Source organism: Typopeltis vanoorti, chromosome 18 (assembly GCF_054136105.1).
Source record: "Typopeltis vanoorti isolate ZY-2024b chromosome 18, IOZ_Tvanoo_1.0, whole genome shotgun sequence".
In the NCBI taxonomy this organism is placed as follows: Eukaryota; Metazoa; Arthropoda; class Arachnida; order Uropygi; family Thelyphonidae; genus Typopeltis; species Typopeltis vanoorti.
The window spans coordinates 21,728,746-21,752,818 of NC_143566.1; the positions used below are offsets into that span (position 1 = coordinate 21,728,746).

The following is a 24,073-nucleotide window of genomic DNA, read 5'->3' on the forward strand; positions in this document are numbered from 1 at the left end:
AGTGTAATTAGCAGAGATAGGCCATCTTTGGATCTTGTTTGTCGTGTAATCGAAGAAAACAAATTATTACTATTATTATTATTACGGGCAACTCCAAGGAGTCCTTAGACTCATCGTATCAAGAACAACTATTCGCAATTCGCACAGTATCTATCATACTTTGCTTTGAACTCATTTACAATCATGGCACCGACAACAAACTCTGGCAGCTTATTCCACTCATTCACCACTCTCCAAGTAAACAACTTAGTTCTAACGCCCTTGCTAACTACACTCTTGCTCGGTTTCCATGGATGTCCCCTGGTTCTCCCATCACCAGACCTGTTCTGAAAAAATTCTTCTGAATTGATCTTATAAAAACTCTTCAGTAATTTGAATGTCTCAATCATATCACCCCTTTTCCGCCTATCAACCAATTTCTGTAACCCACATATCTTTAACCCAGGGGGCCCAGATCTGCGCACAGTAGTCAAGATAATGTCTTATCAAGGCTCGATAAAGAGGAACAATAACTTGCTTGTCTCTGCTCATCAAAGTATTCTTTAGTAAAGCGATTTCATGAGCTGATTTAGCCACTTTTGCAATGTCCCCCCCCCCCTAAACTTCAACTCCCTGTACACCAACACTCCCACATCTCTGGCTTCGTCAATTTCCTGGAGTACAGTTCCACCAATGTGATATACTGCTGCTAATTTTTTCATCCAAAATGCATAACCTTTCACTTTACTACATTAAATTGACATCCATTCTCATTAACCCAGACTGCCAATCTCTCTAAATCATCCTGCAAAATTTTGACATCAGTGCATTCACTATTGCCCTACCCAACACTACATCATCGGCAAATAAATGAACAGTTCCTCTCGGATCCTTTCCCATATCATTAATGAACAAATTAAATAGCAGTGGTCTAAGGACAGAACCTGCAGCACACCACTACTAACGGGCCCTCTTTTGGACTCCACTCCTTAATAAACTACACTCTAATATCTCCATCAACCACCCTCCTATCCATCTCACCAACTCTATATCCATCCCCATGTGCTGCAGTTTACTGATTAGAATTCCATGTGATATCCTGTCAAAGGTCTTAGCAAAGTCCAACAGTATCACTGTAAATCCATTACCCTTATCCAGGTCAGCCGTCACTGTATTATAAAATGTGAGCAAGGTACTGAGGCATGATCTACCCTTCACCAAACCATGCTGTCTTCCATACATTATCCTATTTTCATCTATCCATTCCTGTATTCTGCTCTTGACTAATATCTCCAAAACCTTGACAACGATTTCTGATATGCTGATCGGTCGGTAATTTGCAACAGCAGTCTTGGAATCTCCTTTATGCAATGGAATTATTTTTCTCTCTTTCCATCCCCTCGGGACTAACCCAGAGCTGAGACTTAAATCAAACAAAATGGTCAAGAGAAATGACAATTCCTTTGCCGCTTCACGTAAGACTCGATCCCACATCCATCCAATCCCACAGATGTATTCACATTAAGGTTCTATAATATACTATTCACCTCCATTTCATTCACTTCAATTCCTGTATCTGCCATTCGCTTGCAATATCACAGCCTGGATGATATGCTCTTGGAAAGTGTTCGCTTAGTAATTTCATCTGATTCAGTTACTTCCTTGCCACCATCGGCATTCCTTAGAATCATTTCGCCGTATACATTTTTTCTTTTACTTGCAGCATATCGAAAGAACTGCTTGGGATTCTCTTTAGCTTGCGTTGCTAATTTCCTTTCATAATCTGCTTTTGCTTTTCTTACCATACTGGTTACCCTTCTGGCCTGTGCTTTGTACTGTTCATGTGCCTGCAAGTCACCTTTCTCCTTAAATTTCATTCACGATTGTTTCTTTTTTTGCAGCTCAAGCTTAATGGTGTTATTCATCCACTTAACTCCCACTTGATTTACTCTCCGGACTCTAGGTATGCAGTCAGCCATTACCTCCCTCAAATGCTCCTTAACCACTTCCCATGCACTATCAACATCCAGCCCTTGCAGTTTAACATGCCATGGCACTGATCCAAGCAATCTCCTAAGCTCGTCATATTACCATCCCGGTAATTCCACATGTACTCTGTCTTAATTGAAAATTTCACACATTCAGCCCTTGCCAGGTCAAGACCTTATGACCACTCTCACCAATTGGTGGTAATATGGTCATATTCATAATAGTCAATTTCTCAGATGCAATTACTAGGTCAAGCACTCTCGAACCCCTAGTATATTCCATTACATGCTGTCTCAGGTAGTTATCTCTTAGTAACTGCATAAAATTCATTTCCTTCCTCCATTTGTCCTCTTCTCCTTCCAATCAATGTTACCATAGTTGACATCTCTCATAATAATTACCTATCCTCCACTCATTGAGTCTATTTGCCTATGCATATTGTCTCCATCATCTATTCCATCGCCTATTTTACAGCAGCACCCAACTGTAAATTGGGTGCTGCTATGCAATCTCACACCAGATAGCCTCAAATGTGCTATTTTCACTCTCCTGAAATTGAACTTCTATTCTCTTTGGTTGCAGTTCATCAGCTATCATCAATAACACTTTTCCACCCCCATTCTTTTCTCTCTGTCTTTCCTGAATACACTATACCCCCTCACATTCTATCCCACTAACTATATCATCTTCTGTTAGCCATGTCTCACTAATGCCAATAACTTGTGGCCAGGAAGAGCCAACCAAGGCCAAAAATTTCTCCTTCTTATTCCGAATACTCCTGGCATTAGTGTACATAAAGTGCAGAAGTCCCTTAGCCCCAGTCCTATTTTTACGCCTTATACTAATTATCCCATTTTGGTTTGTTATCCTTCGTCCTAACTCAGGCATATTAAACACATTTTTACACTCAACTGCCTCACTGATGTTTGCATGTCCACCTAACAGCATCCCCACCCTCCCTAAAAGCTCTAGTTTTCCTGATTCTGCACATCACCACTTTCACTTCATTCAGCAACAATTTTTCTAGTCTCCGAACACCAAATCCATTTAGATGCAAACCATCCTTCTTGTATAAGTCCTTTCGCCCGTCAAACTCACTCCTCCTGCATAACCTACGCATAGAGTCACTCACAATTATGGCCCTCCTTCTCAACTCTACTCTGTCATACCGCGGCAACAGACTAACTATCTTAACTCTCTCACTCTTTTCTTTTGCTACCGCTAGTAATTCTTTCGTCCTCTCTCATAGCAAATTTTTCACCTTTTAAATCATTCGTTCCGGCCACTACTATCATTTCTTTCACCTTATGCTTCTGTGCTCTAATAGCCTCACTTACATTATTAATTTTCGCTCCCGGAAAGCACGATTTCGTCAAACTCTCATCTATTACACAATTTACTACTGAATCACCATATAACAATCGTTGCTTAATTTTTCTTTCACTCCCGATCATGTTCTCATTGATCTTATCACGCAATTGCTTCTTTTTGTTAGCTGATCCACTCGGTAGACATTTTTGTAATCGCTCCAGCTGCCGCTTCGCCCTATGTATCACTCTGCGCAACCGGGCTATCTCCCTCATTGCAGCAAACTCTTCATTTTTTTTTTTTTCTTATCAGTCAAGCCATTCTCTCGCCCTGTACTTTTACTTTCACCATCAACTGAACTTTTAAACTCACTCTCTATGCTATCTGGCGTTATGATACAGCAAAATACTAAATGTTGAAAAAAATCAGTGCCACCTTCAAATCATTTATCGCAAAAAAAAATCTGAGCATATAGGACAAAAAAAATAAACCACAGTTGATTTGGAATTATTAATTTCCAGTAACTAATTAATTTATAAGCTATCATCAGTTATAAGTTAATTAGAATTAACTTATAACTGATGATAGCTGATTCGCATAATTAGCAGAGAAATATATATTTTTTTTCTACCACACTACACTGCGCATTCCTTGTGGCATCTCTCCGACATTTATTCACCCATACTCTTAAAATTTAAGTCTTCTATGTTTCGAAGAGAAACCGAAACCTTCTAGAAATGCATAAATTCAGTACTATAAATTGCAAAGTTGTACAGACGTCCTTTCTGTACGTTTTGATTTTTAACGAATTACACCTTGCATAGCATTACAGTCAAGTTAATGAGTTAACATTGAACAAACATCGCCATTTGCTGTCTCAGGAAGATAGTTTGAAGACAACTTTATGATTCAGCTAATGAGGGATTAAAAGAGCAACAAGTTGCAACATTAAGCAAATTAACCAACAATTATTTTAAGGAACAATAAAATCAATACATTAAATATTACATTCGCATGATTTCCTTAAGAATCTATTTATGATTATCGAGCGTCACCAAAGAAAAAGTTGTGTGCAATCACGGTTTTTTATTTCCGTTTAATTTGTAATTAATTACTTGTTAAACTTCAAGGTTATGAGAACAAGTTAGGATATTAAAAACTACGTAAAACAGTCAAGCAACAAAGAAGAGGGGGAAAAAAGTTTATGTCGAAAATATTTTCTATTGATTAACTGAGCAAAACTGCATCGCTAGCGTTAAACAGGCTCTGTAAAAAAATAAAAACAAAAAATAAATAAAAAAAAAGCAGAAAGGGATCCTTTGTTCTTAATCTACATAACATATTACTAAAAGAATCCAATAATGCATCCTGTATGCAGGGCGGACAGAGCATGAAAATTATTCGTGAGACTGTGAATATGTGTGCAACATATGCGTGCATATTAAGAGCACGAACTGCGGGGAAAGAAATCGAATAGAGATGTAGAATGAGAAATAATGGTTTTATATAAAGGTTTTACGTTCTTCGATTGCGATAATTTCAGTACGATTTTAACAGACGCCAAAAAGAGAACAAACGAATTATTTTAGAATAGAAAAAAAAAAAAAAAAAAAAAAAACAGTTAGCGAAAGACCCGAATACAAGAATCCGAATGTTGAGAAAAGTGCTCTGATGTAAGTTTTGAAAGAAGAAACTGAAAAGGAGGAGTAATTGTTGGCTAGTGTTTGTGAGAAAGTTCGAAAAGGATTTCTAATATCACAAGAAATTTTTCTAAAAATGATAACTGGAGGACAAAAATGAAAAGCAAGCAGGACAGAAACGCACATTCGATGACCCTACTCCAAACTGCAGGAACGAAATGGTCGAACAAGAAAAGCAGTGGAGTCACATGCAGACTTCAGTGTGCGTTTACACCAGGCAATATCGAAAACTACTAAAAGAAATTTCTTAGAGCGGAATACAACAGCTGTATTATGTTGAGAAAAATACTCCAAGGCATGTCCTCGAATTCACAGAAAAACGAGGGTTAGCCCATACAACACAAATATCATAAGGAATGACGAGTTATTTTTGATACTGTTTTAAATGGACGATAGTTAAAGCGTAATGAATTAGTTACTTTGAATGCGTGATTTCGATAGCAAAACGTTCTGGTAATTCCATAATGCTGTGAGAAGACGCATTTTCCTAGCATATGGTAGCCATTTGGTTTTTAGAGTTCGGGGAGAAATGTATTAGTCATTTTCTTATCCCTTCAACACCAGATCCTCTTAAAAGCCCATAGACTCTTGACAGGATATCACTGGGAATGGTCTGGTGGGTTTGGAATTAAATTAAGGATGACGTTAGTTGCGTCATCATGAGGTGACCGTATGAACTGTGTTTTCATTGGCAATTTTTTTGAATTTGTGAAGGGGAAGTTTCAGGAAACCAGAGCACCTCGAATGTGCGTTTAACACGGTTACTAATCTTAAAAGACATGTGGCGTTGCTCACTGAAGGAGTCGAAGACAAGGATGCACATTTGAAGTGTGATTGAGCAGCTAAAGAGAGGCAATCATAGGTCACTACATCAAAAGATTATATAAACTAATACGGATAAGCAGCAAAAGCAAGTTACCAGGGGGGGGGGGGTAAGCGCTAAGAACCATATTTGATAACTAATACTATCAATATCCATAAAATAAATTCATTATTGGTGTGTTTACAGGAAATTTGCAGTTCTTGTATTCGTCGAAAGCACGTGTTATCATCATGTCGCTTTACGATACACGAAGAAACATCGGAGGTACAGGGCGTTATGGAAGAAGAGTAATGCGCTATGATCCGGACGAATACAACGCTCATCTTCGCGAAGTCATGGAGCGCATGCGACGTGAAATGGAACGCCGCCGTCGTATTGTCGAGACGGAAGACAATGAAGTTACAGGTAAGATTAAAAAAGAACACAACTGATAATGAGAATGTAAGGAATTATTTTTAATACGTAATTAATTCAGAACTGAGTTTTACTTTTTTGAATCCAATGAATTTCGATACATAGTGGACAACCACATCAAAATTACCAAGAACAAGATTAGTGCATTAGTTTGTCCATTGGAACTCTTAATGCATAGAAGTGGTACCACAAGAGTAGTGATATTTGTTATCAGTTTTAGCCCACGTCTCCAAGTTGCTTCATCATGGCAATGGTACGAACGTTTGACGCAAAGCTTCTTTAATATTTTATAGAAACTAAAACTTAATGTTTAATTCAAAATGAAGAAATATAATAATATATATTGCTCGATATATTTTTTTTTTGTTTTGTTCTTGCACAGTTCTTCGTAAACCAATCGCAGTAGAGAACGTAGAATTTTACGCCAAGAACAATGCAAAAGCACATAATACATCCATGTACGACCTTGTAGAAGGAAAAGACCCTTCCGTTGTTCTCCGTCGTGGTCAGCCATTCTACATGGCAATTCGCTTCAAGAGGCCTTTCAACTATAAAGAAGACAAACTAAGGCTCAATCTCAGTTGCGGTAAGTTCAAAAGACAACATGCCAGCAGGTATAGAAAAATGTTTGTATATTTAAATATAATATAGAGATGCGATTTCATATAGATTTTATAAATAACAATGTTTAGTCCCGGTGTTTAGACGTCTCACAATTGGTGCCATTGGGACAGACAATCACTAGAAATATCACAGTGAAAATATAGACAAAATCCTCCGAATGTTACAATGACATTTCTATCATTCCAAGTGATTTTGAAACAATAACACATCAATGCGTTACACTGAGGGATTGTTTCCAAGTTAGTTTTTGTATTTTCTACTGCAACCAATATGAGCAACGTTGCAGTGCCCAATCAGGGATTTGCAATGCGATGAAGATTGATGGTTCTGTTCTCGTGGCGTGTACCACAAGAGCGAATCAGTTTCGTTGAGGGTGTATGTATATATTCTTGTATACTATGCACTGCCAATCGTGTCCTTTCTATACGTTCTACATCCCTCATATGTTCACTTGCACAAAAATTTCGAAGGATCGTCCTGTTTGGTCTATGTATGACAGTCGCATGAGTCAGAATCTTGTCTAAGGTATTTTTCGAGTAGGAGTTGATTATTTGGGGGAGCACAAGAGGAGGTGAAGCCTGTGGACTGGTTTGATGAGACGATTGCAACATGGATCGAAACAACATAAACATGCCTTTATTGTGAGAAAAATTGCAAAATAATATGTAGGTGATCTCTCTCCCTCCTGATGATGCCAATAGTACTAGCTGATTCATTTAGTGATTCATTTAGTTTATTGTAAAATTACACGATTTAGCCTTTTTCAGTCGCTTTATGTATTAATAATAATTATAATTATCAAATCTTGTTACCACTACTTAACCAAACAATGCTTAATTCTTCTCAAGTCCACGTAGCCGAAGTGTTTGAAAGTAAATACAAAAAGGAACCTGAAATTTCATTGATTGTTCGTCGAAATTGGGAAAACCATACAGTTTGCAAAATATTAAAGAGTGTGATATGAAATGAATTTAATGAGACCCTTCGAAAGTTGCACTACATCATTACTACTCGCTATATAAAATATGATTATAACCCCGATCCATCTAAACGCAGATAGAACCGAAAAGACAACATCGAACAAAACGGTTGATTCGATTATATCAAAGAAATCAATTTCGGCATAGTTTAATTGATGTCATTGCCGATTCGACCAATCTACCACATTTGTTTAGGTCATTGTTATCTGTTTAGGCTTCAAGTTTATACATTTATCTCGCGATATCGTAGATTTATTGCTCCCAAATATTGTTACAATGTCCAATGCCCTTTCATCTGCATCATTTAAACTGTGACAGTGGACTCAGGCGATATTGGTTCGTTGATGTTTTGCTCCAGTTGTGACTTTGACCTTTAAACTGTTGGAGAGATGTTCCGCACTCTATTTTCAGGCTTTTAAGCGCTGTTTAGATTTTCTTCTCTCGCCAGCAGTCATTCCACACTTATCTCAGTGTTTGATGACTGATAGCATGTTTTATAAGGCAGCTGTATTATTTGCGCGTGGCAGCGTGGATTGGTATTGCTTTTAAAAATTGATGGTTGGTTATTACTGGTGTTTTGGTTTGGGTGATCTGGCTTATCGGTAGGAACAGGAAAACTTTGATGCCCTGTTTGTTCTTCCGGCTGCAGTGCACCTGTTGGGCCGACGTCAAGGTCGCCGTGATATCAGTGTGATGCAGCTGTTTCGTCAAGCACCACTTAGTTGAAAAGAGGAGTGCGTGCTTTAATCGTGCCGCAGAGCGAAATTTCCGAACTTCTTCCTCTTTGACTACAGTTCAATTAACCTGTCTCGAACGGAGGAAGAAGAATTTTGTTTCTGGCGAATAACGTTTAATTTCAGCAAAAAAAAAAAAAGGGAAAAAATGTGCCATGGAGAAACAATAAACTATCAGATGATTTTCTACACTACTTACATAAATAATAGTACAGTGTTTGTCCTACAAGACGAGACAGAATCGTATATAATATTAGGACATATGAATCTCATTAGAAGGCCACTCCAAGAGAAAGAAACGAAACAGTCATTTGAGTAGCGAAAACTTTAAGATTATATGAAAATAAAAACATGAGATAAACACGTCATGTACTAAAACTGCTTCTAAATCAATGACGTCGATGTGTCTTAAATTTTCCACTTTCATACATTTTTTTGACTGAGATACCTTTTTAATGGCAGACTCATATTATCTAATAACTGAAAATTTACAGTTTGATCAAAGGCGTCTGTGACTACAACTGAAAAAAAAAAAAAAAAAGAAGAAGCATATAGTAAACATAGACAACTATAGAAGATTGATATTCTCAAATTTTGCAGGGAATTCCATGCATCATTTATTGGTTTGGGTTTAACTATCATTATATTGAGGTAAAAATGGCTTTAATGTCTTTTTTTTTTTTTTTTAAAGATTCTGGCGATTTTGCCAGAATACATTTAATATATGGCAATGAGGCTACTGCGATTCTCTCTGATATTTCTTTATTGCATGCAGAATATGAACTGTAAAATTTCAAAAATGTACAGAGCCAAATTTAAAAATCTTATAAAAATAACAACCTGACATCAACTAAACATAAATTAATGTTTTGAGTTACGTTTATAGAGCAATCAATTTACTATTATTCTAACTACTCTTGAGCTCAAGCAATAAATTATTTATCTAGTGTAAACCAGGTTAAGCTCTAGTTTATATATCACGCATTAGTAAAATACATTACGAGATAGATGTTATAGTACAGTAGAATTTTATTAACAATAAAGTATAGTAAAATATTGCTTCGTTGCTAGGAATATATGCAAGAAGTCACAGACTGCTTAATAAGTTTTTTTTTTTTTCATTATTTTTATTCTCCAGGTCCTAAAAGACAACTGGGTAAGGGAACCCTAGTCTATCTCCCAGTCTCCGAAAACAAATCCTTCACCCAAGACAAGTCAAAGTGGGATGCTTACATTTCTCGTCACGAAGGAAACATACTCACATTGCACGTGCAAGTACCAGCCACTGTAGGAGTGGGCTTGTGGAAGATTCATGTTACATCTTACCTGACATCTTCACATGCGAACATCGTCAGATACGGCTTGAGTTTTGAGTGCAAAGAGAATGTTTACATCCTGTTTAATCCGTGGAGCAAAGGTTAGTCACTGTGATATTCGTAAATTTATTTTTATTGCTTTTTTATTTTATTAGCAATATTTTATAATTTTTTTACATTTATTTATTTTTTTACATAATCCGGGAATCTTGCTCTAGAAACCAAACATGGAACTTTTTGGAAGCTTCCAATGAGGGAAGGAGGGGGGGGACAAAATCATCTATCACCTAAAATCATCTATCACAAACATCCATGCCAACGGCAGAATTCGAATCCTCCTGTTGGACAGTGAATACGTTAACCAGTCGGTCAAACCACGCTGAGTGGGCTCAACAAATCAGATTTCCGATATCACTATATTACCATTTCTGTGAAAAAAATCGTAGAAAAATCTAACATTTGTCTCATAAGTTAATTGAGTTGGTACCTGCTCAGCATCGCGTTTTTCATTGCCATTGCAGTTAATATTCTCAAAGGAGTTTTGGTATCGATAAAGTTACCGACTTCATCTATCCAAACCCACGTAAGTATAACTTAATTGTAATTGTCTTCATTCGAAGGCCACTGTCGCCGAGACTGATATATTCGAATTGTAGATTTATCTTCTTGCTGATTAAAAAGAAAATGCGATTGCGAAAATCAAAATCAAAAGAATAATTAACTAAACACGATGACAAGCAAGTGTATAATGACTATTTCAAATTAATATAGGCTTATACACGTACATTAGAATGTAACACAGACAACAAGAATAAGACTTGCTCCATTTTTACAAAAAGTGTTCTAGTTACGCAAAAATAAGTACTAACGTGACATAAAGAAACTGTAAAATGTTTAATGAAGACGTAAATAATGATTCGAAATTTTCTATTTATTTTACAGATGATATGGTGTACATGGAAAGTGAAGAATGGAGACGCGAATATGTCCTCAACGATGTGGGCAAGGTATATGTTGGTTCCTACACTCAACCCAGAGGTCGACAATGGATTTATGGACAGGTACTTTGATATTATCGATAGTTAAAGCTAATAGGAAAATAATAAACACAAATGTGCTCACTTCAAACTCTAGGAGAAACAGAAACTGTGTGCAAAGTAGATATTTAATTCTCGATGTAGCCGACACTGGCTTCAAATGACAGTAGTCATTCTACAAAGGCACATGCTTAACCGCAGATCTCTTTTTCTCCTGTCCGTTTCGTTTACGTCAGGGGTCGCCAAACTTCTTTGACCGTCGACCCCTACAAGAGTTTCTTGACTTTTTATCGACCCCCTCTATTTTACTATTACGTAATTATAATAGGACAAGCAAAAAAGACGCTTATGTGAGTTTTTAGATTGTTTATTTTATAGTTACAGTGTTTCTTGTATGTATAATATAGTATATATTATTATATTGGCTTAACGTCAAAGGGATACGTTTTTGTTTTTGACGTCCTTCTTAACATTACATATTTGATAGGAGGGATAAATAATATATAAAATTTAATTTAGATAACAAAATAACAATAATACAATCTTCCTATAGGTATATATAGGATGTACAAAATTACAGGCCTTCTCAACACTTCAAAATAGAGAAGTTTAGTTCGTGAATGAATAACGATTGAATTATAATATGTATGTTGATGAATTTTAGAACATTAACGCTCACTTGTATGTCGATGCGCAAAAATGAAACTGGGATCGAATACGTGTAAGTATAAGTAAATAAGCAACCGCACACGTGTTGCAATCTCGCTCCCGCTGCGCCACCAGGTGGGAACTACCGACATCCGTTTATTGATAAATACGTCATTTTGGCTTATGTAACATGATGGGCCTTCGTAACTGTTTTCATGACCTTGCTCCATCTTAGAGGTCCTATTCATGTCACTTTTCCCACGATTCACTCTTAATTGCGTTGTCATTCAGGATGGAGGTAATCCAAGTTAACCGAATTAAATATTACCCGTACAATGATGTCTTATATTTTTCTGTCGACCCCTGAGCCCGAATCGACCCCTAACAATGTTATATCGACCCCTGGGGGTCAATATCGACCACTTTGGCGACCACTGGTTTACGTAGTCAATGGTACATAGCATTCGAAGAAAACATGGAGGAAGGGTCGTTTTGCAACATAATGCGTTGGGAAAATAGTGTATTGCACCGATACTAATATAAATGTTGAAATAAGAACTGGGACAGTTCTATATTTCAAGACAACCTAAAGTGAGCAATTTATGTGAGCCTTCATTTGAAGCTGTCATTTTGTACCCTTCTAGGCAGGGTCGTACTTACACTTTTCCCAAGGCGGGGAGGGGGGGGGGGCTTGAGGCGTTAGATTGCTCTGGGGTCCCTCCCTCATTGTTTGGGGCCTTTAAATTAGTCCTAATTTTTCGAGGCCCCCACAGTTAGAGCCTCGTGCGCCTGTGCATAAGTAAGGCATAGTCTCTCTCTCCATTAGTTTGTGATAATGAGTCACCAGACACTGGTACGATCCGCATACGAAAGTATTCGGTATGGTCAAGATTGGGACTGTACCAACTCACTCATTGGCAGTATGTTCTTACCAGTGGCGGCCCGTACATAAGTATTGCGATACTGCAAGCACCCCCAAGGAAAAAAATTAAAAATTTTAATTTTGTTGGTGTTTATAAATAATAACAATGCTGACAACATTATACAAATACAATACAACATGTTAAAGGTTACAGCTTATGTTTCGACAGTGATTGAATAGTTAATAATTGGAATTGTTCGATTAACGCTTTACATTACGAAACAAATACACTGCGATCTAACGCAGTGTCGGAATTATCACGTTCGACCAATCGCAGCCAGACTCGCCGATATTCGTTTGCGCTTATGATTGCACGTTACAAGTCATTCCGACACTGCTCGCTTGGGCAGTGTATCGTATGCTTGCGCGCGTTATTTTTGTGAGATACGAAACTTTTATTATTGGTGTTTGTTCGTGGTGAAGGTGAAATATTTTTAATAAAGCAATTTTTAATATGCAAATTTATTTATTAATAAATTAGTTACTGATTAGGAAAAAACGATTTTTTAATTTCTTATTTTGTATATGCTGCAGCCACACTTAAAATTTTCACCGGCCGCCACTGGTTCTTACCTTCACTAGTAAAAGGAACTTAATTCGGGGACGATACACAAATGAGATCAAGATCAGGCCTTTTCCTTAATGAATTAAGGAAAAGGCCTGATCTCAGCCCTTAAGAGTAAAGCTACAAGCGAAATTTTCATTTATTAGTAGTTCAAAAAACTCGTTGCAGCAATGAACGGGGAGAAAGCGCCACAAAGCCAATATTTTGTACCCTTTCAAAATGATCGATTGCTATTAGCCGATGAAAAGTAAAATTAGTTTTAAGTACAGTATTTACAAAGTATTTTCGACATTGTAATACCCTATAAGTTCTGAATTACTCTTTGATATATACAAGTGAATCCTGACAATCAACGTCAGTATATCATAATTCCATGTATTTGTGGCAGTTTTCAGATGCTGTTCTACCAGCCTGCATGTATATATTGGAAAGATCTCGCCTGGACTATACGGCACGAGGCAATCCCATTAAAGTTGTTCGAGCTATATCTGCTATGGTAAGCAACTGTCTATTTCAGTCATAAATAAAAAATATCTCGGTCTTTTAAATCATTTCGACATAAAAGTTTCTAAATGAGCTTTATGTAATCATAATGAATATTATTATGATCATGTTTTCACTTCTATGAGAATATTGTAAACTTTTCTAGAACATGAGCTGGGAACACGCCTGCTGTCTATGATCTTTGCGTAGACTCTTGATAAATAAATAGGCAATTTTTAACATAATCTTTTAACATTTTAATATATTATACAACTTCATGCAGAGCTTCAGTTCTTTCTGACGTGTGAAAAATGTCTTCATATAAATATGTCGATTTAAAAAAAAAAAAAAAAACAGTTCACCAAAAAAGTGAGAAAGAAAACGAAACTAGAATCCGAGAAGTGAAATACTGTTCTCAGGATAACCCGTTCTAAATATGCTTCTCGAGACAACGCGCTCATGCTTCAGAATGAGATATTAATGTTGTACGATGCAACGTTGTAAAATAAATATGGGCTATTTTAAGGGATACGATAGTACCGATGTTTTGATGTGTTACTTTTTTTTTTTTCTCTTTGCTCAGCAAAACAGTAAGGGGAATTTTTGGCAGCGAGAGAGAGGAGAGAAGAGAATCGCAGATTTTACCCCCAGTACGTTTTAGTGACGCTAAAACTATACAGTAAAACTTTAATTTAATTGAATTGTTATTTACTGTGAACAATTGAAGTTGACAGTACTAAAATGAACGCATTTTGGCCTAATTTCACTAATTCCACAGAAATTCTATAGACAGTAGTATAGATAGATAAGCTTTTCAAGAAATAAAGTATCGATTATCACTTACACGTAAAGATGGCGCGTTTTGTAATAAAAAAAGTTAACTTTTCTAAGAAAATGCTTTGACTTTTTTTATGTGTCTTGTATGACGCAACATCATTCAAAACAGCCTCCACCCACCACCTCCCCCAATTTTAGCTTTAATTCAGAACTGCAACTGGATAAAAGCAAACGAAAAAAAAAAAAAAAACCTTAAGTAAAAGCATTTTTTAAATCTTTTGCTTGTCACGATGTGTGGTTTGTTCTGCGTTTGGGGCAATTTTAAAGCGGATATTTTAATCAATGGCTCTACTACAAATCGCTACTGAACTGCCCTGACGTCATCATGCAATTTATCTTCAATGATGCTATATTAGCCCACCTTTTTATTGTTTGAAATAGAGATAATGGGAAAGCTCGTGTGTAAATCTTGTCTATGACAGAAATAATATTTTTCCAATTCTGTAGTGAGTGAAGTTGAATTAACTCGTCTGATTGAGATGGAGCCATCTTTTCTTTTTATTCTCTAGAAAAGATGGTTTTTAACTCCTCAAAACAGACAAAGAGGTCGATTAAAACACAATTACTATTGATATATATAAAACCTTCTCGTGACATTTTCTATCTCATAATTATCTCTAACACAAATAACCATTATCTCTATATAGATGGTCATTATTCATGGTTTTTTTTTTACATTTTATATATATATTTTTTATTTATTTGTATTTTTATAAAAACTCATTCCTAAAATGAAAATTCTGAAGTACGTACATCCGTCAAAAATCTTCTGAACTCTATATTTGTTTATGACACTCGTAGATAAAAGTGAATGATTCAAATGCACGGGGAATTGCAGGGAATAAAATGTTTTAATTGGTAAGAAAAACTTTGAGCTATCACATAAAGTGAATAAATTAGATACACACCACACGTGAGTGGCCACACTCTGATATATTCCGATGGCTACGTAACTCGTGCTGCCCTCTAGTGCAGGAAATGAATACTAACGATAACGCATATTATGCAGCAATCCCTCGATTATTGCGCCTAATGCGTTCTTTAAAACAGGCGCATTAATCGAATATAATAACCTATGGGAAAATGCATAATTCGTTCCTCAGATTTCCTTTTTGATCCTTAATTTTTTTTATAAAAAATTAGGGTATGTCTCAGGGTCTAGTTAAAAGAAAACGATGAAGCCTTAAGACAAAACATATTCAGAATATAAATTTATTATTTTGCTTCTTAACAGAGAATTGAGCTAACATAGTTTGGTGGGCATTTTGTTTCTTTTTTTCATACAAGCGACGGTATGACCCTATTGCCTCTTCTACTCTTCTGCAAATTTTACTGCTTCTCTCTTCATCAAGGTCAGCCTCTAAGCATTACTGCTTAAAAACTTCGATTGTACGAAAAATATTTTCAAATTGTTTCTGAGAAATCTCTTTTGGCTGACTATCAGTGGTTAAATTTTCTTCGTATTCTTCGGGATCTTCCCGCTGCGCATCTAAATTTAGCAGGTCGGAATCACTCAATTCTTCAGAATGAGATTTACCTAATTAACTCTTGGACGTTATCATTGAAGGAGAGAAAGAAATGAAAGACGTAAGAATCGGTCGCCAACACGCGAAATCACATGCTTTATAGATAAAATTTCCCAACTGTTATACAAGCAAAATAATTGCCACTTTAAAAACTACGATGATCATATATATATATATATTACTAACTATTATAATAACGGAATTAACTCACGTAAATTATTCTGTATTCGTAGAATTTTCACCTGAGTATCACAGGTGAAAATGATATATATATATATATACATCATTTTCACCTGTGATACTCAGATACAAAATGATATATATACATCATCAGTACAGGTACAAGGCTAATTAAACAATAACTGTTAAATTCACAAAGCGCCACCTAAGTAGCTAAGGTTAAATTTCCTAAATTTATTTAATTATTATTATTTATTTTTTTATTTCATTTTTATTTTTTTAAATAATTTAAATTTAATTATTTAGTTATTTAATTATTAAATAATAATTATTTATTTATTCAATTATAATAATTAAAAAATATATATATATATACAGTAAAACCCCGAAGTTACGCGGTAGGTGGGACCAACAAAAAGCGCGTAAGTCGAATTCGAGTAACTCGGGGTATAATTTTGCATGTAATTTATATATACAAACATACAATTGGGACCAAAGGTTTACAAAAACATCTATATTTTTTAAGAAATATAATCATAATTGTAGTTTTTCGTACATAAAAAAATTCGATGGTTTCATAAAATCTAATAGATTCGTCTGACAGCATGTCTTTTTCTTGTCATGCAAAATTTCTTCATAGCAAGCTAATGATTTTTTATTCCTTGCCTTGTGGCTACAGTTCGTTCCTCGTTAGAATCTATGCCCTCCAAAATCTGTAAACCTTTCTTTTATGATTGTTCTTACTGTGGATTCCTGTAGATCGAACTTCTTTGCTAGCTCACAAATTTTCATTCCGCCTTCAAAATCCTTAATAATGTTCAGTTTTGTTTCCAAAGTCAATGTTTTTCTTTTCTTGCTAGCTGTAGAAGAATCGGACTTGCTTCTTTTGGATGACATTATTATTTTTTATGTGATAAACTTTTTATCAAGAACATAACATTAAACAATCGCAAGGTTTGTAGACTATAAAAATCGTGTATAAATGGAGACCGCGCGAAACACGTCAGTGCTTGTTCACAGCATGTGCGACACTGGCGAATGCGGCCGGCGCCTGAAAGATACGACTAGTGGTGAGGCGTGAAGCGGGACTGGAATACGTACATATAAGAAACCGCGTAACTCCGAATTCGCTTAAGTCGGGGTATGACTGTGTATATATGTATATATATATATATATATATATATATATGTATATATATATGTATATATATGTGTATATATGTATATATGTGTATATATGTATATATGTGTATATATGTATATATGTGTATATATGTATATATGTGTATATATATATATATATGTGTATATATATATATATATATATATGTGTATATATATATACAGGGTGTTCGGGATAAATTTGACAGTTTCGTAAGGAAAAAGAAAATCTTCTTTGTATCTATTAAATTTAATGAATTGACAAAAAAACATTACAGGCAGAGTTAATTACAATACTATCAACAAGATTTACTCAAAATAACCACCATTAGCATCGATCACAGCTTCAATTCTGCTTCGGAACCTCGAACAAGCTGATGCTACAGTCTCCCTTGGAAGGGCCGCAAAAACTGTTTTAATTTTATCCATTAACTGGGCTTTTGTATTACTGGAAGTGCGATTGGTGTCTTTTTCAACTGCGCCCCATACAAAATAATCCATGGGGTTAAGGTCTGGGGAGTTTGGAGGCCAAACATTTGGACTGGTGAAGTCGTAGAAATTTTCAGACAACCATTTTTGACTTTTCCCAGAGGTGTGGCAAGGGGCCGAATCCTGCTGCCATACATACGGCCTACCATTGGCTACCCTTGTTATCCAGGGCTTGACTACAGTTAGCAACTCCACGAACAAAGCCCGAATTCCAATGCCAGGGTTCTTCAACACCTGTTCCTGCAGATTTGCGAGGAATTCTGCTGTACGAACGCAATCAGATCGTCTGCTAGGGATCTTTCTTCTTGCTACATCCTCGTAGTCACCATTGCAAGTCTCTAGTTCATGCCTGATTGTTTTTACTGTATTCAGGGAGCATTGGGCAGCAGTCGTAATATCCTTATTTTGATGGCGGGCACGAATCATCATGATACAAGTTATTCTCTTCCATGATTCAGGTGGGTTCCAGCTATCCATCCTTTCTGACATCTTGTATATGAATGAAGAAGGGTCCAAACTTTTAAATGAAGAGAAGTGTGTGTTAATACATGTAACTTACGGAAAAATATAATTAATTATAAATATGTCAAATTTATCCCGAACACCCTGTATGTATATATATATATATGTATATGTATATATATATGTATATATATACACATATGTATGTATATACATATATATATATATATATGTATATATATACACATATGTATGTATATACACATATGTATGTATATATATATATATATATACATATACATATATATATATATATATATATATATATATGTGTGTGTGTGTGTGTGTGTGTGTGTGTGTATACAATTATATGTTAAGAAAGGTTTGCTGCTTTATAAAGTACTATCTCCCACAAGGGGGAAAGACGTAGACCATCGGATCTATTTAGGTTAGGAGAGTGAAGTAATGTTTCACATGTTTCTTTGTATAGCCGTTCCATTAGGAACCAACTTTTGTGAATGACTTTTGTCTTGTTCCACTTAACTCTATGTCTGGTGTTGATGGCATGTTCTGCAATTCCAGACTGTTCGGGTTCAAGGTACTGTATTGTACTGATGTACGACTGGTGTTCTTCTAACTGGACCTGAGCAGATCTTCCTGTTTGTCCGAAATATGATAATCCACACGAGCAGGAAATCTGGTAGACACCTGGATAGCTGAGATGTGGGAGCTTGTCCTTTGGAGACATTAGGAATGTGGAGATTTTTCTGATGGGTCGAAAAGCCACACCGATATTTAGTGGTTTTAGCACCTTAGCTATGCGTTCACTAACCCTGTGTACACAGAGGATAGGTATACGTGTAGGTTCTTCTGTACTTGAAGAGGATGCTGGAACACGACTACTTAAGCTCTTTTTATGAAGGACTTCTTATAGCCATTGGATATGAAGGAGGAATTAATATACTGTAATTCTTTTTGTAAAAGTTCTTCTGAAGAACAAAAGGAGTTGGCTCTATGAACTAGTGTTTTTATAGTACCTGCCTTTTGGCTGGAATTTCCGGTATTTCCTTATTGAAACTTATATCAAGACTTTACGGAGAGTCTACTTCTAAACGATGTGCCAGATACGGTAAACTATTAGTTAAGAAGGCGAATTGCATTAATAGAATAATATTCCTAAAGCGATGTAAGTTGGCTCAAGTTATTCCTACCTGCTGTAAACTAAAAGAAGTTTTTAAGTCTCAAAGAGCCCATCGGATTTATATAAAGGCCAGTAGGTCACTGTTAAATTGTCAGCTACAAGAAGCAAAGAAATCTCTTGCCCTTCTGAACAAAGAAATAATAGATATCAAGAACGCTATAGAACCAGCATTAGAGACTGAAAATTTTAACACCGTTTTACGCATTTCATCGATGTCATACCGAAAGGTTTTTAATGCTTCCCGTGATAGATTGAAACGCAAGTTTGATTCACTGGTGAGCCACCCCTAATCTAGTAATACTGTCATTGATACAGATAGAGTAGTGATCAACGTATCAGGCCGCCCACTAACAGAACAGCAAACGTTTTGTTCTGTCAAAAGGGCATACTTTTGCCGTTGCTGCGAATAAAGTACCCATAATAGACTTTTTCCATAGTATACACAGAAGTATTCGATCCTTACCCCAAAAAAACAGCTAACAGAACAAGATTCGAGTGTGCAAAAATCTTTTTAACGCCAAGCCGAAACTATCGTATGCTGGACAAAAAGCACTGAAATCGCTAAAAAAAAATAACAAGAACCTAATTATTACGAAAGCTGACAAAGGGAAGGCTGTAGTCATCCAAGACAAAAGAGAATACGAGAGAAAAATATCACTGTTACTCCGCGACTATTCGACTTATAGGCCCTCACTTCAGATCCTACCGGTAGTCAAATAAGAAAGCTTAATGCCTTTATAGAAAAAATATCGATATGGGATGAAGATAAAAAGAAAACACTAAAGACCTCCTTCGGACGCCCACCGAGATTATATGGTCTTCCAAAAGTACATAAGCCAGGAATTCCATTAAGACCGGTTGTAGACTGTATAGGTTGTCCCACTTACAAAATATCAAAATTTCTGTCAAATTTACTCACTTCTTCAACTAGAAGAACTGCTACGTATATAAAAAATTCTGTGGACTTCAGAAATAAAATTTCCGATCTGCATCTAGGCGATTCGGAGATTATGATTAGTCTAGATGTTGTTTCGCTATTTACGAATGTTCCGTTGGCGGACAGCATAGAATTACTACACCAAGAATTTCCTCCAGACATTGTCAAATTATTTGAATTTGTAATAAAATCCGGTTATTTTTTCTTCAAAAACCAGTTATACCAACAAATCGAAGAGGCAGCAATGGGTAATCCAATATCTTCTGCTATTGCCAACTACTTCATGGAGCATTTCGAACAGCGTATCTTTGATAACATTACACCCAGAGCTAACATTTGGTTCAGATATGTGGACGACATTTTTGCCATATGGAAGGGCACCTCAGAAGAACTACAACAGTTTCTCTCAAAAATTAATGCACTTCATCCAAGGATCCAGTTCACCCTAGAAGTAGAAGTAAATAAGCAGTTAGCCTTTCTAGACCTCTGCCAACCAGATGGTTATCTACAATTCACAGTCTATAGGAAAGAGACTCATACAGACCAGTACATCCACGTTGAATCACATCGCCATTCCAGCCAAAAGGCAGGTACTATAAAAACACTAGTTCATAGAGCCAACTCCTTTTGTTCTTCAGAAGAACTTTTACAAAAAGAATTACAGTATATTAATTCCTCCTTCATATCCAATGCCTATAAGAAGTCCTTTATAAAAAGAGCTTAAGTAGTCGTGCTCCAGCATCCTCTTCAAGTACACACGGGGTTAGTGAACGCATAGCTAAGGTGCTAAAACCACTAAATATCGGTGTGGCTTTTCGACCCATCAGAAAAATCTCCACATTCATAATGTCTCCAAAGGACAAGCTCCCACATCTCAGCTATCCAGGTGTCTACCAGATTTCTTGCTCGTGTGGATTATCATATTTCGGACAAACAGGAAGATCTGCTCAGGTCCAGTTAGAAGAACACCAGTCGTACATCCAGTACCTTGAACCCGAACAGTCTGGAATTGCAGAACATGCCATCAACACCAGACATAGAGTTAAGTGGAACAAGACAAAAGTCATTCACAAAAGTTGGTTCCTAATGAAACGGCTATACATGTGAAACATTACTTCACTCTCCTAACCTAAATAGATCCGATGGTCTACGTCTTTCCCCCTTGTGGGAGATAGTACTTTATAAAGCAGCAAATCTTTCCTAACTCCCTATACGGGAACAACATAGGTTAGCTGATTTTTTTTTTTAAATTAAAAAAAAAATAAAAATAAAATATATATATATTATTATTATTATTATTAAATAATTATTATTTAATAATTAAATAACTAAATAATTAAATTTATTTAATTATTTAGTTATTTATTCTGTCGCTTACAATACACTGTAAGCGACAGAATATTTATAACATAATTTGCTGTTCTCTCGATAGATGGCAGTACAAGCTTTGCTATTGGAAGATTTCTATCCTATTACTAATTGGTAATACTTGCATTTATTTGATCCGATTTCCGTTTTGCTTTTTATCAGTAGCAAAAAAAGTGTATTAATTTCCAGTTTGCATTTTAGGATACGGAAAAAAAAAATCCTTTTTCTCCCTTACTATGGATAAGTTCTAGGCCATTATGACACGAATTATCATTGGTAGCAGAACTTTAGTAGGAAAAATCATAAGTCGAATTCATAACCTGATTAATAATGGAACTTGGAAACTTTTATTTAATTATAAAAAAATAAAATAACAGGAAGTTCTTTCGGAAGTCCAAGGGAACGTTATGATAGCACTGAGTACATTTCACACAGTTTCTCTCGCAGTGGCCGCCGGTGGAAAAAAAAAAATTTTTTTTTCCTAATCAGTAACGAATTTATTAATAAATAAATTTATATATTAAAAATATTTCATCCACACCACGAACAAACACCAATAATAAAAGATTCGTATCAATAGCAATGACAAGTGCAAACGAATATCGGCGTTAGATCGCAGTGCATTTGTTTCGTAATCTAAAGCGTTAATCGAACAATTCCAATTATTAACTATTCAATCACTGTCGAAACATAAGATGTAACCTTTAACATGTTGTACTGCATTTATATAATGTTGTAAGCATTGTTATTATTTATAAACACAAACAAACAAAATTTAAATTTTTCATTTTTTCCTTGGGGGTGCTGCAGTGGCGCAGCGCTTATGTACGGGCCGCTACTGTTCTCTTGTTCATTTGTAATTTATATACTTTCAGGTAAACAGCAATGATGATATGGGTGTGCTAACTGGTAACTGGTCAGGAAACTATGAGGATGGTACCGCTCCATGGATGTGGACTGGAAGTGCTGCCATACTGGAAGAATACTTGAAGAATGTTGGCAGACCAGTGAAGTATGGGCAATGCTGGGTATTTGCTGGAGTTTGCACTACAGGTAAGAGTACACTTGTGGAATTAATCGTTACATTTTAGCAGAGACGTAGCTAGGGAGGAGCGGAGGGGGGCGGTCCGCCCCGGGCGGAACTTTGAACCTTTTTGAACTTTTGCAGTTAAATCTAAAATACAGTCTCGAGAACTCAGTTCCAAATTGTAATACTGCGAATTTCCTTCACAATTGCTGTAAGTGTTGCTAGTTGTGAGAGGAGTTTTTCTAAATAAAATCGATTAAGAATTACCTACATTACTATGAAATAGACTTCGCCAATGTAATCGACGATTTTGCTAACAGAAAAGCAAGAAAAATAACATTTTAGAATGTTGGGATTAAAGTTTTACTTCAAAAATAAGCACACTGTTTTAATTTATTTCCCTAAACGTCGTTTTGACTTTTTGTGTATTTTTGGTGTGTATTGAGAGGGGCGACAAACTCACGGACCGCCCCGGGCGACAAAAGCTCTAGCTATACCACTGCATTTTAGTTCAAATCAAATCCTTCTCTCTCTCTCTCTTTATATATATATATATATATATATATATATATATATATATATATATATATATATATATATATATATATTATATATATATTATATATTATATATATATTATATATATATTATATATTATATATATATATAATATGCGATGATTCATAAAGAATTGGGAGTTAAAGGAAACTGTCGCGGTTGTAGTTATTACATGAAGGCCAATGACAGTGCCTAACAATCTGGTAGCGTGAAATTTTTTTTGCAGTTTTTCAAAACAGAGACTGTAGCTTTTCATTATTCTAGTCCAGTGGTCTCCAAAGTGTGGTACGCGTATCCCAGGGGGTACGCGAGTCGATACGCGGGGGTACGTCAAAAAAAGTTTTATATTGATAGGAAAAAAATTAAGTAATTAATTAAAGATAAAGAATATTACTTTCTTTCATCAATTAAACATATATCTAATATAGACAAAGACATTATAAAGATCCTGTAAACTTAAATTTGCGAGTAGCGCACATTGGGCGACTTTGCACACATAATCGTCCGTGGCAAAGCTGTCATGTTTTTTAAAACTAGGGAGTAAATCTCTTACTTCTTATCATTGCCATTGTTTGTAGAGCACTCTAGTGTTGACAAGCCCAACTAGAGAAGGAAAATTGGTTAGTTATCCTGCTATCTGCAGATGACACCACAGTTGTATTGATTATTTGACTATTAATAGTAAGTTTAACGATTTTGTAGTATATATTGTTTCTGTGCAATTCCAACGCCTTTTTTTTTTTGTGCTTACTTTTACGTTTACACTAGAAATAGTGAATTAATATTATCAAAATTGCTTACATTT

General features: G+C 35.7%; 1 protein-coding gene across 1 annotated transcript in view; it reads left to right on the forward strand.

The window, feature by feature from the left end:
* LOC150096533 (hemocyte protein-glutamine gamma-glutamyltransferase-like) overlaps positions 1-24,073 on the forward strand; it is a 56,633-nt gene that overhangs the window by 17,936 nt on the left and 14,624 nt on the right. Inside the window, exons 2-7 of the mRNA XM_090408211.1 lie at positions 5,986-6,204; positions 6,596-6,799; positions 9,690-9,968; positions 10,810-10,928; positions 13,428-13,535; positions 22,559-22,736. Coding sequence (XP_090264337.1) covers positions 6,030-6,204; positions 6,596-6,799; positions 9,690-9,968; positions 10,810-10,928; positions 13,428-13,535; positions 22,559-22,736 — 1,063 coding nt within the window. The 5' untranslated portion in view covers positions 5,986-6,029. The remainder of the gene's footprint in view (positions 1-5,985; positions 6,205-6,595; positions 6,800-9,689; positions 9,969-10,809; positions 10,929-13,427; positions 13,536-22,558; positions 22,737-24,073) is intronic.